Here is a 16328-nt window from a genome sequence, read left to right as displayed (position 1 = left end):
AGAAAGAATGCACACTCACATAGCATCTTTCACAATCTCAGAACCTGTCCAGTTGCTTTGTAATCAGTGAACTGCATTTAAATTATAGTTACTTGCTGTAATGTAAGAAACGCAGCTATACATTTGGGTACAAGAAGTTCTCTCAAACAACAATGTGATAATGATGATGGGTTTTAGTCGAGTTGGTTGAGGGATAAATATAGACCTGCACATCCAGAGTGATGCTCCTGCTCTTTTTATTGACAGTGCTATGGGATTTTTAGCATCCACCTGAGAGGGCTGAAAAGGATCTTGGTTTAACATTTCATCTGAAATCCAAAAGACTTGAATCATTAACCTTAAGGAATATTTTTCCATTTAGGCATAGAATACAATCTGCAGCAAATACTATCTATGTGGAATACTAATTGTACCAAATATTTTTATTTAATTCATTCATGGGGTGTAGCCATCACTAGCTCAGTCAGCATTTATTGCCTAAAAGGCAGTTAAGAGATAACCACATTTCTGTGGGTACAGAGTCATGTGTGGGTGAGACCAGGTAAAGATGGGAGATTTCCTTTCCTACAGGACATTAAGGAACCAAGTGGGCTTTTCCAACAATAGACATTTGTTATATGTTACCTTTTAGACTAGTGCTCCAGTCCAGACTTTTTATTGGATTCAAATTTCATCATGTGTCAATGTGTGAATTGATCATACGTCCCAAGATCAATGGTACGGAAGTTCTGGATTCATAGTACCACGCTGCAATCTTTCTAAAGTTCTCTGCTCTCTACCTCTTTCCTCCATTAAAGTGCCCCTTGAAATCTTTATAACTCCATATGTATCTTTTGTCATGATTGTCGTAAGCATGGGCTACCAATTTTTGACTTGCATCATCTGATTTCAATATCTGGGATTAAAATGGTTTTGGAAAAGGATAAACACTGAGTTAAGGCTGCAGTGGTCACTTGACCACAAACTTCATGAAAATGTCAACAAACACTGAGTCTGAACTGAAATTAAAATGTCATCAAAATTACTGAAAACAGTCAGTCAGATCTGTATCTCCTGTTTAAGTTATATATTTTTGAAAGTTGCTGCACTTTTTTTCAGTAAGATGGAGGCAGGGTAAAACTCTCCTGCTGGAACTCCCCTGCTCTGCCTGTTCTTTTTCTTTCTTTTCTCTCTTCTCCTTTCTGCGTTAGGGGAATGGAAGAGTTGGTGATCCCCGCAGGTGAATCCTGGAGCAGTGGCCCACACGGAGAGTCCCAGGGCAGGGAAGCAGGGAAGCAACAGCTCCGGATTACTGCCTGAGCCAAGTGCAAATTGGCAAAGGGGCGCGAGAATAGGGGAAGTAAACACGTGGCTAAAAGAGTGGTGTGGGAAAGAGAGATTCCTTTTCAGGGGGCACTGGTATCAGTATTGGAAAAGAAGGGATCTGCACTGCTGGGATGGTCTCCACCTGAACCGAGCTGGGACCAGTATTCGAGTGAAAAGTGTAAATAGGCTGGTCAACAGGATTTTAAACTAGAAAGTGGGGGGAAGGAAGGGTAAAACTCCAATAATGGCCACTGGGAAATAAAGCAGCAGGTTAACAGCTGTCGGGGTGGATTCAACTACCATGGAAAAGGATGAAGAAAATGAAAAAGAGGACTCCAGAGCGGTTATTAAAGTTTCCAGCACACAAAATAGGACAGTGCGTTTGGAAAGGGCAAGGAATCAAACTTTAAGCACACTGGATAAAGGGATGACAATGAGAAGAGGGATGATAAACGCAGGACTGATGGTGTATCTGAATGCACGCAGTATACAAAATAAGGTAAATGAGCTTGTGGTGCAGAGTGAATTTGGCAGATATGATGGAGTGCACTTTATGGAGATATGGCTGCAAGAGGATAAGGACCAGGACCTGAATATCCAAGGATATACATCCTATTGAAAAGACAGGCATGTGGGCAGGGAGGGTGGGGTTGTCTTATTATTAAGAAACAAACTTAAATCAATAACAAGAAATGATGTAGGGTCATATGATGTTGAATCTGTGTGGGTGGAGTTGAGGAACTGCAAAGATTTAAAAAAGCCACCCACTCCAACCTCTCCCCCGCACATCAATCGCCTCAACATCTCCACCCCTCTCACCCACTCCAACCTCTCCCCCGCAGAACTTGCAGCCCTCCGCTCCCTCCGCTCCAATCCCAACTTCACCATAAAACCCGCGGACAAGGGAGGCGCAGTTGTAGTATGGCGCACTGACCTCTACATCGCCGAGGCCGGACGCCAACTCTCCGACACCTCCTCCTACCGCCCCCTTGATCATGACTCCACCCCTGAGCACCAAACCATCATCTCGCAAACCATCCACAACCTCATCACCTCAGGTGACCTCCCACCCACGGCCTCCAACCTCATCGTTCCCCAACCTCGCACTGCCCGCTTCTAGCTCCTTCCCAAAATCCACAAACCTGAATGCCCTGGTCGACCCATTGTCTCCGCCTGCTCCTGCCCCACCGAACTGATCTCCAACTATCTAGACTCCATTTTCTCCCCCTTGGTCCAGGAACTCCCTACCTATGTCCGTGACACCACCCACGCCCTCCACCTCCTCCAGAACTTCCAATTCCCCGGTCCCCAACACCTCATCTTACCATGGACGTCCAGTCCCTCTACACCTGCATTCCCCATGCAGATGGCCTTAAGGCCCTCCGCTTCTTCCTGTCCCGCAGGCCCGACCAGTCCCCCTCCACTGATACCCTCATCCGCTTAGCCGAACTCGTCCTCACACTCAACAACTTCTCTTTCAATTCCTCCCATTTCCTACAGACAAAGGGGGTAGCCATGGGTACCCGCATGGGCCCAAGCTACGCCTGCCTCTTTGTAGGTTACGTGGAACAATCCCTCTTCCGTACCTACACCGGCCCTAAACCCCACCTCTTCCTCCATTACATTGATGACCGTATCGGTGCCGCCTCGTGCTCCCACGAGGAGCTCGAACAGTTCATCACTTCACTAACACCTTCCACCCCAACCTTAAGTTTACCTGGACCATCTCTAACACCTCTCTCCCCTTCCTGGACCTCTCTGTCTCCATATCGGGCAACCACCTAGAAACCGATATTCATTTCAAGCCCACCGACTCCCACAGCTACCTAGAATACTCCTCCTCCCACCCACCTTCCTGCAAAAATGCTATCCCCTATTCCCAATTCCTTCGCCTCCGCCGCATCTGCTCCCAGGATGAGGCATTCCACTCCCGTACATCTCAGTTGTCCTCGTTTTTCAAGGACCGTAACTTCCCCTCCTCGGTGGTCGAGAACGCCCTCAACCGTGTCTCCCACATCTCCCGCACCTCATCCCTCACACCCCGTCCACGCAATAAAAACCAAAAAAGAATCCCCCTCGTCCTCACATACCACCCCACCAACCTCCGGATCCAACGCATCATCCTCCGACACTTCCGCCATCTGCAATCCGACACCACCACCAAAGACATCTTTCCCTCCCCACCCTTATCTGCTTTCCGGAGGGACAACTCTCTCCGTGACTCCCTTGTCCGCTCCACACTCCCCTCCAGCTCCACCACACCCGGCACTTTTCCCTGCACCCGCAGGAAGTGCTACACCTACCCCCATACCTCCTCCCTCACCCCCATCCCAGGCCCCAAGAAGACATTCCACATCAAGCAGATGTTCACCTGCACATCTGCCAATGTGGTATACTGCATCCGCTGTACCCGGTGTGGCTTCCTCTACATCGGGGAAACCAAGCGGAGACTTGGGGACCGCTTTGCAGAACACCTACGCTCGGTTTGCAACAAACAACTGCACCTCCCAGTCGCGAACCATTTCAACTCCCCTCCCATTCCTCAGACGACATGTCCATCCTGGGCGTCCTGCAGTGCCACAACGATGCCACCCGAAGGTTGCAGGAACAGCAACTCATATTCCGTTTGTGAACCCTGCAGCCCAATGGTATCAATGTGGATTTCACAAGTTTCAAAATCTCCCCTCCCCCCCCCGCGTCCCAAAACCAGTCCAGCTCGTCCCTGCCTCCCTAACCTGTTCTTCCTCCCACCTATCCCCTCCTCCCACCTCAAGCCGCACCTCCATCTCCTACAGACCAACCTCATCCCGCCCCCTTGACCTGTCCGTCCTCCCTGGACTGACCTATCCCCTTCCTAACTCCCTACCTACACTCACCTTTCCTGGCTCCATCACCGCCTCTTCGACCTGTTTGTTTCCTCTCCACCTATCCTCTCCTCTATCCCTCTTCTATCCGCCTCCCACTCTCTCCCTATTTATTTCAAAACCCCCTTCCTCTCCCCCTTTTCTGATGAAGGGTCTAGGCCCGAAACGTCAGCCTCTCTGCTCCTATGATGCTGCTTGGCCTGCTGTGTTCATCCAGCCCTGCACCTTGTTGTATGGGAGTTATGTACAGGTTTTCAAACAGTACTCAGGATGTGGGCCAAAAGATACACCAGGAGATAGAAAAGGCATGTAAGAAAGACCAGGTTACGGTGATCATGGGAGATTTCAATATGCAGGTGGACTGGGAAAATCAGGTGGGTAGTGGATCTCAAGGAAAGGAATTTGTGGAATGTCTACGAGATGGATTTTTGGAGCAGCTTGTAGTGGGGCCCACAAGGGAACAGGCAATACTGGATATATTGTTGTGCAATGAGGCGGACTTGATAAAGGAGCTTAAGGTGAAGGGACCCTGAGGAGGCAGTGACCATAACATGATAGAATTTACTCTGCAATTTCAGAGGGAGAAGCTGGAATCAGATGTAACAGTATTAAAGTTGAATAAAGGCAACTACAGAGGCATGAGAGAACTGCTGGCCAGAACTGACTGGGACGGGAGCCTGGCAGGAAATACAGCGGAACAGCAATGGCAGGAGTTTCTGGGACTAATTTGGGAGACACAGCAAAAATTCATCCCTAGGAAAAAGAAGATTATTAATGGGAGGATGAGGCAATCATGGCTGACAAGGGAAGTCAGGGGCAATATAAAAGCAAAAGAGCAAGTATATAATGTGACGAAGGGGTGTGGGGAGCCAGAGGATTTGGAATCCTACAAAAACCAACAGAGGTCAACGAGAAAAGAAATAAGGAGGGAGAAGATTAAATATGAGGGTAAGCTAGCTAGTAAAATAAAAAAAATTGCAAGAGTTTCTTAAGATATGTAAAAGGGCAAAAGAGAGGCAAATGTGGACATTGGGCTGCTGGAAAATGAGGCTGGAGAAGGAGAAATGAGGAACAAAGAAATGGTGGAGGAAATGAAAAAGTACTTTGTGTCAGTCTCCATGGAGGAAGACACAAATAACATCCCAAAAACTCAAGAGAGGCAGGGCAGAGGTGTGTATGGTGGCCATCACCATGAAGAAGGTGGCAGGAAAACTGAATGGCCTGAAGGTGGATAAATCACCTGTTCCAGATGAACTAAACCCCAGAGTACTGAAGAAGATAGCTGAAGAGATAGTAAAGACATTAGTGGTGATCTCTCAGGAATCACTTGGAGCCAGGGAGGGTCCCAGAAGACTGAAAAATCGCTAATGTTTAAAAAGGGAGTGAGGCAAAAAACGGGAAATTGCAGGCATATAAAGCCTGACCTTGGTTGTTGGTAAGATTATGGAGTCCATTTTGAGGGATGAGATTTCTGAATACTTGGAGTGCAAGGTTAAAAAGGGTAAAGTCAACATAATTTCATCAAGGAGAGGTCATGCCTGACAAATCTGTTAGAATTCTTTGAGGAGGTAGCAAGCAGGTTAGACCAAGGAGAGCCAAGGAATGTTCTCTACCTGGACTTTTATGTAGGCCTTTGACAAGGTGCCACACAGGAGGCTGCTGAGTAAGCTAAGGGCCCACGGTGTTAGAGGCAAGGTGCTAGCATGGATAGAAGATTGGCTGTCTGGTAGAAAACAGAGAGTGGGGATAAAAAGGGTCCTTCTTAGGATGGTAGCCGGTGACTAATGGTATTCTCCAAGGGTCAGTTTTGGGACCACAACTTTTCATTTTATACGCTAATGATCTAGATGAGGGAACCAAGGGCATTCTGCCTAAATTTGCAGATCATACAAAGATAGGTGGAGGGACAGGTAGTATTGAGGAGGCGGGGAGGCTGCAGAAGGATTTAGACAGATTATGCGAGTGGGCAAAGAAGTAGCAGTTGGAATACAATGTGGGAGAGTGTGAGGTCATGCACTTTGATAGGAAGAATAAAGGCATGCAATATTTTCTGAATGGGAAGAAAATTCAAAAATCTGAAGTGCAATGGGATTTGCGAGTCCTAGTCCAGGATTCTCTTAAGGTAAACATGCAGGTTGAGTCAGCAGTTAAGAAGGCAAATACAATGTTGGCATTTATTTTGAGAGGACTAGAATATAAAAATAGGGATATACTTCTGAGTCTTTATAAAGCCCCAGTCAGACCATATTTAGAGTATTTGAGCAATTTTGGGCCTCCTACCTCAGGAAGGATGTGCCGGCTCTGGAACAGATCCAGAGGAGGTTCACAATAATGATCCCAGCAGTGAAAGGCCTAACATATGAGGAAAGTTTGAGGACTCTGTGTCTATACTCGATGGAATTTAGAAGAATGAGGGGGGATCTAATTGAAACTTAGAGAATACTCAACAGATGAATGTTGGGAAGATGTTTCCGTTGGTAGGAGAGACTAGGGCCCGAAGGCACAGCCTTAGAGTAAAGGGAAGACCTTTTAGAACGGAGATAAGGAGAAACTTCTTCAGCCAGAGAGTGGTGAATCTATGGAATTCACTGCCACAGAAGGCTGTAGAGGCCAGGTCATTGAGTATATTTAAGACAGAGATAATAGGTTCTTGATTTGTCAAGGGGATCAAAGGTTATAGGGAGAAAGCGAGAGAATGGGGTTGAGAAACTTATCAGCCATGATTGAATGGTGAAGCAGACTCATTGGGCTGACTATCCTAATTTCTACTCTCTATTGTATGGTCTTATGGTCTTACGGTCTTAACTTGGAGCAGCTGAGAGTCAGTACAGAGTGGACTGGAGGCTTGGAGCAGGGATGGTTGTTGGACTGGGGTCTGACGCGAATGGTCAGACCATGTAGGGAAGCCCCAGTACTGAGCCACTGTAGAGTAATGTTTATTTGAATTGTATTTTACCTGACTGAAATGTCAGTCCCCTAACTATGTCTTATATTATACTTCATCTTTAAACAGCGTAAAATAATGCAACTATTTTTCTTTTTATTTCTGTTTTGTAAGTAAGATTTGTACAGAGGTACTTGTACCTAAGATTGTGCCATAAGGGGCAACATTGTAAAACTTTTTACTGTATTCCTGTACTTGAGTACATGTGAAAATAAAGGATATTCTGATTTTTCTGAAGAAGGGTCTTGACCCGAAATGTCAGCTTTCCTGCTCCTTTGACGCTGCTTGGCCTGCTGTGTTCATCCAGCTCTACACCTTGTTATCAAGAATATTCTATTCTATTCTGAAGATTATTGAACTGGGTTAAAAGAATGGAGCCATAAACTGGAATGCACAACTGAATTATCTTTCTGACAGCTGCCCTTGGGAAGAGAAAAGAGAAGAATAATGGGTTTTTAACAGCATAACTGGGTTGCTTGCTCTCCATCTCTCATCCTCTCAGAAAATCAAATCAAGATATTGATAGTGTGGGATTAAATGATGGTTATACCACTGACTGTTGAAGTGTAATAACCAGACTCTCTTTTGTTAGAGATGTTCGTTGCCTGACACTTGTGTGGCATGAATATTATTTGCTCCTTGTCAGCCATGCCTCGATATTGTCCAAATCTTGAACATGGACTACTGTAGAATCTGAACAGTCATGAATGGTGCTGAATGTTGTGAAATCATTGATGAACATCCCCACTTCTGACCTAATGGAAAGGCCATTGATGAAGCAGCTAAAAATGGCTAGTCCGAGGACACTGCTCTGAGGAGCTCCTACAGAGATGACCTGGGGCTGAGATGACTGGCCTCCAATAACCACAACTGTCTTCCTTTCTTCCAGGCCTGACTCCAACCGGTGGTGAGGTTTTCCCTGATTCCCAATTATTCTAGTTTTGCTAGGGCACTTTGATGCTACAATTAGTGAAATGCAATCTTGATATCAAGGGCAGTAATTCTCACCTCTGGAATTCGACTCTTTTATTCATGTTTGAATCAAGGCTGTAGTGGTTTCAGGCACTGAGGTACTCAAGATTGCAACCTACTTTATGATCACAAATGTAGCTCAAATTTGTGTTTGTGGCTATCACGGTCCTCATCTTCATAACTGAATACTGTAGGAACCAAATTCTGATTTAAAAAGAATAAGGCATCATTCATGCCAAAGTTATTATCTATGCATTTCCTTTTAATTCTGAATGAAGTTGACATTGATTGTTATTTCACTGATGCACATATGTATGAAAATTCTCTTCCCCAAAAATAGTGATCTCTAATATCAAAAAGACATTTTATTAATGCAAGCAGTTTCCGGTCCGCAGTAACTAGCAGCATGCACCGTTTATATTTGTGTAAAGTTGATCTCATCTAAGTCAATGAATGATATTTAGTTTAAAATGTAATTTTTCAGATACCTCATGCTAAAATCAACCTTAACCTTTCTAGGATCAAAGCCCCTTTCAGCTGCTCTGCTCCCCTTCCCTCTGTTTCTGTTCCCCTATCCATACCCTGGGTTCATTAAAAGAGTGTGTCAGGTAAATGCAAAGTACTGCGGATGCTGGAAATCCTAAATAAACGTAGAAAATGCTGAAGTAACACAGCCAAAGCTGGCTGCATCTTGTGAGAGAAAAAACAGGAAAGACCTGGTGAAAATCATCATCTCCTCTGCAAGCTGCTTGGAGTGATGCATTGCTGACATCATCTGTGAAGAGTCCACTATCACAGCACTTTCCGATGATGTACAACTACAATCGACCAACCTCTTGCTCTCGCTCTGCTGCACTGGGGCTCAGAACTAACGTGCAACTTGACTGATTGTAGTCTGATCATAAGAATATAAAGGGAGGTGATTGCCCAGTGCTATTATTGCTGGACGATTAATCCAGAGGCCCTAGTAATGTTCTGGGAACCTGGGTTCAAATCCTGCCAATTTGAATTTGATAAAAATCTGGAATTTAGAGTTTAATGATGACCATGAAACCATTGTCAATTGTTGGAAAACCCATCTCGTTCACTAATATCCTTTAGGAAAGCAAACTCTGTCTGAAATACATGTGATTCCAGACCCACAGCAGTGTGGTTGACTCTCATCTGCCCTCTGGAGATTTAGGGATTGGCAATAAATGCTCGTCCTGTGAATGAATAAAAATAAATAAGAAATAGGAACAGGAGTAGACTTGCTCTGCCATTGAACAAGATCATGGCCCCTCTTTAGTGCCAGCTCAGGATAACCTGCAAATCCCTGATAATTTAAAAGACTATCTATGTCCTCTTTGAATACTCTCAGTGATCCAGCCACTACAACTCTCTAGGGTAGAGAATTCCAAACGCTCTCTATCCTCTGTGAGAGAAATTCCTTTTTGACTTAGTTTTAAATGAGTAGACCTCATGATAAACACAACTGTGTGATAGCAACCCACCAGGGACAGCTGATCATTCGGTGACATGCAATACTGTGTGAGACCCAAACCAAACACACATTTAAACCCCTGGAAATTACTACTTTGTGTAAAACTTCGCTGTTGCTGAAAAAAATTGGTGTCAAAAATTCAATTTTAACATGAGTATATATGGTAAGTTTCTGAAACACGGCATCAATGTCGATGCTATCTTGATTTATTATAATTGAAAAACACTTTCAACAGTTCACAGAAATACACTTGAAAATCTTGCAGTTCTACAGAGATTAATCACAGCTTTCTAAAAATCTAAAAAGCTTCACGAACAAGGAAGATACAGCGATTGTGTTTATGGTGACAAAGTTGACAACCATTCCACAAACAACAAGCAAATCGATCACTGGTTCATCTGTTTTGCTGATGTTGTCTCAGGGTGCAATGCTGCTTAGGCTAACAAGAAAGTACTTTGCTCTTTTGAATTACACCATGGCATCTCCAAAAGCCACTCAGCCATGGGCACAGGCCCAGGCCCAGACAGCAACAGTTTAATGTTTCATCTGAAAGACAATGTTTCCAACCATACAGCATGAAAGTGAAAATATTTGCCCTAAATGACATCCCCTGCGAATCCTAGAGAGGAACGTGAACCCACAACCAAACAATGTAACTCAATTAAAGCTTAAATCAAAAGACAGGCTGAGTTGTTCAAGTGGTGATTACAGACACCATCTCAATGTGATTAAGGATGTTGCCATTTGTGTCATCTCGTAGGGATTTGGCAGTGACTGGTTTTCCAGTGTGTTTCGTTTCGTTCCTTGTGAGCTCTGCTCTTGTCCCTCTCCAACATGTCAAGATATCCTTTCTAAAGGATGGTGTGTAAAACCCGTAGATAATTGGATCTGAGCAGGTATGCAGCAAGGCAAATAAGAACAGTATGTGACTGACATATTCTGGCACATTCTTCAATACATCCTGATTGAACCAATACCAAAGACCGAGGAGGTAATATGGGGTCCAGCAGATGATGAAGGACACAACAATGACAACGGTCATTTTGAGAGTTTTCATTCGTGCCTTTAATATGTAGTCATTCTGTGTTCTTTCTGCAAAATAAATTTTGACTATGAGTGCATGAGGCCTATCAAGTGATACCAGTTGAAATGAGATCATAGCAGCCGTATCTACACAATAAATACAATGGAAACCTGGTGGCTACTAATTTTTTGGGTAATTATTGTACTGGTCTTTCAACAGATTTGCACAGTTTCGTATGTGCTTATTAAAGGCATACTCTTTCCAAATGATGCTTGATCCCTGACAGACAATTCCTGAAAGGATGGTGCTCTCTCCCACCTCCATTACATCACAATAAAAGACAATAGTGACACTTCAAGGGAATTCTTGAACCCAGTATTTTGGCCACTGACTCCTTTTGTACTCCTGACTTCCATGTGCCAGAAGTACACAGATATTTAAATACGTTTGCTATATCGGTGAGATCAGTTCAGTGAGCTTAATGGTCCATTACTAGGGCGTATTCCCTGACCCATGTCATACAAATACAGATCCTGGCAAAGAGATAAACAGTATATAATAGAAAAAGGATGACTAGAACTTAACTTCTTCCACAACATCTGATGGCCCACAGTACCTTACACCAGCAAAGAGCTTATTTAAGTGTAGTGACTGTTTCAGTGCAGCAGTGCAGCAGACCTTAGTGGCTCACTAGCAAGCTCCCATTAACAGCAACACAACGATGATTATCTTTTATGACAACACAAAGAACTGAAGATCTGAAACAAACAAGATCATACATTACTGCAGAAACTCAGCAGGTCTGACTCTGCTCTGAAGAAGAGTCATTGGAATCAAAATGTTTACTCTCTCACAGATGCTGCCAGACCTCCTGAGTCTGTCTAGCAATTTCTGCACTTGTTTGTCTGACCTTTTTTATGACGTTAATTGAGGAATAAGCACTGCTTAGGCCAGCAGGGACACCCCTGCTCTTTTTTGAAAACATTCGTCGATCCCTTTATATCTTCTTCAAGGGAGGCTTTAGTTTATACACCAGGAGAAAGGGAGCACCTTCTGAACTATCAAGCTCAATTTGAGCGCTTGAACTCGGGGCAACAGTGTTACAATTGGCACTGATACCAAACAGCATATAAGACCAGGCTTTCTGAAGATGTGCTTCAGGTGAGAGCTTTGCTGTCTCTTTGAGAAGTTATTGGCATGCTTCTCATAAATGGGTCCCCATCTGTAGAACTGCATATCATAGAAATGTAGAATCCCTACAGTGTGGAAGGTCATTCCACCCATTGAGCTCACACTGACCCTGTGAAGAGCATCCCACCCAGGCACCCCCCACCCCCCAACGATCCACTCGATCCTTGTAACCCTGCAGTTCCCGGGGATACTCCATCTAACCTGTACGTTTTAGATTGGTAGCACCAGGATTATAGAAGACCTTCATAAAGCAAGCGGAAAGCTGCACAACAGTGGAGCACATAATTAAACCTCACCTCTATTTCCTTTCATCTGTTTACTTAACTCCCACAGAATCCTGCTGTAACAGATCACCATGACAGTGAGAGGCGTCACATACAGGGTGATGAAGGTGAACATGTTATAGAAGGTTTCGTGCCAGTGTTCAGTGAAGCTCCCATACGTCACACACTGGGTGAAGTTCATGCCGTAGACATTCTGCACCTGAAAAATGAAGAGCTGAGAAATGGGAGGGGATGTTACTCTTTGCAGGTGTTGCTCTTGATATAAACATGCCGCCTGCGCAGAGAGGGTTAGCAAGTGTTATCAGAGTGTATAGTGCGGTTATGAGCTGTAGTGTGTCAAAGGGTGAGCATGCAGCTCTAGTATGGCAGTATTGATGTTAAAATCATCCCACTGTACGTTGCAGTGATAACATACCTGTGGAGCGGCCAGGAGCATGCTTGTGATCCATGCCATGGAAAGCATTAACTTGTTCCTGTGAGTGGCGAGGATAAAACTGAATGGGTTCAAGACAGCCGAATGACGATCCACACTGATGACCACCAGGACAAGCGCAGAAGCGTACATGGCAAATAGCTTCAGGAAGTTCAGGGCCTTGCATGCCATATCACCTGCATACCACTGAACAGTTATATTCCACACTGCGTCTAGTGGCATCACCAAAACAGTCACCATTAGGTCAGCGATGGTGAGGCTCAAGATCAGGTTCCGGATGTGTGAGTTCCTTTTTTTGATGACGCTGAGCAGAACGGCTGTGTTGCTGAACATAGATACAGTGAAGAAACAGAAGGTCACGATTACACGGGCTTTAGCTGCTACGGTGAATGCTGGTGCAATCCAAGGCTCTGGAGGAGTGGGTCTTACAATACGGGATTCAGACTGTAAAAGGTGAATTCTTCCTGACTGATTCAGAGAAGTTAATGAATCCATCAGTGTCTGTGGGAGCAAAAGGTACCAGAAGTAACATGTTATTGGTATGCTTTCATCTTTAACGTACCACGTACACCAGAACTACATGTACATGGAAAACTGCTCACAGAGCGGGGATACTTTGCACCAGGATGACTAAATAGGAAAAAATTATCCTGTGTTTAGTTAAAGCTTGAATTTTCTATTTTTATTTCAGATTTCCAGGATACTCAGCATTTGCTTCTGTTCAAAACTAGTGTTAATGACCCCTTGCTTCAGTTATATTGGGGCTGATTTAATGAACCTACGCTTTTAGCACAGGTTTTATATGATGGGGCACATGCCAGGTCTTTGTGCACATAGGTTAACTGATCTCTAAATTACAAGTGAAATGACACTAGGTTATAGTCCAACAGGTTTATTTAAAATCAGAAGCTTTCCGAGCGCTGCTCCTTTGTCAGGTCACCTGCTAAGAATCCTTCACTTTACAAAACGCACACTTCAACTTTAGAGCATCAACTTCATCCAAGGAACCAAGCCTGCAGCTTACTATTCTTACCCATAGCCAATCTTTGTGTGTGTATCTGTGATTGAATGGGTAACATTGCATTCATTTTAAATTAAGTGAGTGAGAATATATAATCTTCTTCATTTTAAAGCTCATAAAAGCTTAGTGCTGGATTATTTGACACACACATCCTGAGGACAATAAAAAAAACTTACATATAAAACATACTCTTGCATATAAAACATATTTCTCACAAACGGTAAAGGGGACTTACAGATTTTGTGCATGACACTTGACAATAATATAACCAAAATCAGTACTTTTATTGGTCAACCTTTAAAGTGTTAGCCTTATATTGTTTTGAGAAAACTCACTCATAATTCAGGTTGCACAGCCAGGTCATTCCCACTGGCATTACAGTCACACCAAAATAGTCCTCTCTCTTCAATTGTTGAGGATGAGCCCTTTTTATTTTTCCTTCTGGTTATACCAGACTTGTGACTTAAAAATTAAGCATCAGATGTTATGTTTATATGATAAATTTTACTTATTTCACATTGCGTCAGTGGAGTTTAAATTAGCAGCAATAACACATGCACAAAAATTAAATGTCTAAACTAAAAATGAACAACTGCTTGTATTTCTAAGCTTGTTATCTCATCAAATATTATCATTTCCATTAGTCCTGTGGGTTTTTTTTAAACAATGTGTTGCTTTAGTTACTAATCCGATATTTTCAGCACTAAAATGGTTAAAACTACACTGTTTGACATTGAACTGGGAGCTATGTTACAATGTGACAGGTAATCTTAATGCCAGTTTTAACCAATCAATACCTTAATGGCACATTGAAAATCTCACTGACAGCCTGTTGGCTGGTTGTTGATTTGATGCTGATTGAAAAAGTAACAATGCTGCAGTTGTTAATGGTACTGAGGGCTTCAGGATTAAGTATTAACATCAGAAGTTGCATTTGTGTAATTAAGATATTTTATTCAATGTGTTACAAAATGGTTCACTTGTGCCAGCACCTCTTGATCTTTACCACCACCATGACTTAAAATTTTGTCTGTTTTGTGAACTGTATCAGTTCAACACCTCGAATGAGTTTTTATGCCATCCAGAATAAATGGCTGAAAAATATAGATGATGTCTTTACATTGAATCTTAGAATCCCTACAGTACGGAAGCAGGCCATTTGGCCCATAAAGTCCGTACCAACCGTCCAAAGAGCATCCCATCCAGACCCACCTTATCCCTGTAACACTGCATTTCCCATGGCTAATCTACTTAGCCTGTACATCCCTAGACATTATGGGCAATTAAGCACAGCTAATCCACCTAACCTGCACAGCTTTGCACTGTAGGAGGAAACCCGCACAGACATGTGGAGAATGTGTAAACACCACACAGCTCAAGCGCCCGAGGCTGGAATCGAATTCAGGTCTCTGGTGTTGTGAGCCACCATGCCATCCTCGAAGTTAGAAATAATTCATTAATTTAATAACTAATTAATTAATAATTGTCTTCAATCTATTGAAACGTGAATCATATATTTTCAATTCCTTTTCACTCGCTAATCTAAACCCAAAATTGGGGTGAGCCACTATAACAAGCAATTTTTTAATGGACATCATTTTAGTGAAGAAAAGAAAGAAATGGCTGACAGAAAACTTTCCTCCTAATTCAATATTTATCATCCAGTGTCAAACTGGGAAATAATTGATTTCATTTGACTGTGCTATGATAATCATACTTGAATCTTCTTCACAGCAGTGATTCCTTCTACACTGACTAACTGGACACTGTTAGTTACATTCACTATAAATGAGGATGATAAACAACCAACTGTTTAGTAAGGCAGAGATTCCAGTTATCCTAAATGTGTCATATTCATTTCATTTTGCTGCTATATCTTTCCGAGAGGATTAGACAGACTTGTAACAGAAGTCATTTTATTAGATTATTAAATAGATTAGTTACGTTATTAGTTGTGATCATTGTTAAACATGAATCACACATTTAAGCTACCTTGTTAAATTCTCACAGCTATAACTAAATCACTAAATGATTACCACAATGAATTGTTATAAAATTAGATAATAAGTTAATGTTACAGTTATTGAGATGAGATACTTTTGCATTATATTGAATTGCACAGTGTTCAATTATCACATTGTCAGTTATATTTCTGATACAGTAACCTATTCACTGTTAGAATTGTAAGATTATCACAGTTGTTAAATGCATGATTAGATGATCATTAGAATGGATACGTACATCGTTAGATCATCACTATGCACCATTGCAGTATTAGATCACAATGCAAATTGGAATACAAATACAGTTACTTACAATAAGCACAGCAAACCCTTTGTCAGATTTCAGGTGCCTAAACTTTTCTCTAGTTTCCCATTTCAGTCATGACTTAATTGCCATTTCAAAACATACGGCTAAGAATGCAAGATTCAGAGTCTCCGATATGTATGCCAACCACACAGACTCTAGGCTAGAGATTCTAACGGAAGTTGTTTTGATCAGTTAAAGCAAGCACTTAAAAAGTCTTTCTGTGCCACATTGTGCTGACAGTTGAACCTAGCTCCTCCCTGTTGCATGAGCAAGCTGTTGCTATGGATAAATTAGCATGTGAAAAGCTGGGAGAACATTTCTGGTGTTTGACAGCAAAGTTCTGTATTTAAAAAAAGTGTCCTTTGGATGTTTATTATTATGAAAGTTATGACTGTAGATGTGTTAATCCAAAAGCACCTTTTGTACCTTTTTTTTTGCCTCTTCTACCCTGCAGTACTTATCAACAGTGCAAAGAGTGAAACATAGATGAAGCGAGA

General features: G+C 42.8%; 1 protein-coding gene across 2 annotated transcripts; it reads right to left on the bottom strand.

Moving 5' to 3' along the window:
- Window positions 1–9740: 9740 nt before the first annotated feature.
- On the bottom strand, window positions 9741–16012 carry LOC109928954 (gonadotropin-releasing hormone II receptor-like). Of its 2 annotated transcripts, none has more exons than XM_048616105.1 (4): window positions 15838–16012; window positions 12483–13001; window positions 12080–12281; window positions 9741–10660 (listed from the first exon to the last, which is right to left on the bottom strand). In XM_048616105.1, exons 2-4 carry the CDS (start codon window positions 12993–12995, stop codon window positions 10263–10265), a joined length of 1113 nt encoding a protein of 370 aa, XP_048472062.1. In that variant the 5' UTR covers window positions 12996–13001; window positions 15838–16012; the 3' UTR covers window positions 9741–10262. The 2 variants fall into 2 exon arrangements, with proteins under 2 accessions (XP_048472062.1, XP_048472063.1); XM_048616106.1 differs by having other exon boundaries at window positions 12080–12266.
- Window positions 16013–16328: the final 316 nt, after the last annotated feature.

Source organism: Rhincodon typus, chromosome 33 (assembly GCF_021869965.1).
Source record: "Rhincodon typus isolate 14 chromosome 33, sRhiTyp1.1, whole genome shotgun sequence".
NCBI lineage: Eukaryota > Metazoa > Chordata > Chondrichthyes > Orectolobiformes > Rhincodontidae > Rhincodon > Rhincodon typus.
Note: the sequence above shows the minus strand (reverse complement) of the source record. Positions and strands in the feature narration are given on the sequence as shown.

Coding starts and splice junctions, on each gene's coding strand:
- LOC109928954 (XM_048616105.1), bottom strand. CDS start 12,995: ATGGATTCATTAACTTCTCTGAATCAGTCAGGAAGAATTCACCTTTTA. Junction 12,282..12,482: donor TGCTCCTGGCCGCTCCACAG/GTATGTTATCAC, acceptor CCCATTTCTCAG/CTCTTCATTTTTCAGGTGCA. Junction 10,661..12,079: donor ACAGATGAAAGGAAATAGAG/GTGAGGTTTAAT, acceptor TTTATTTTGCAG/AAAGAACACAGAATGACTAC.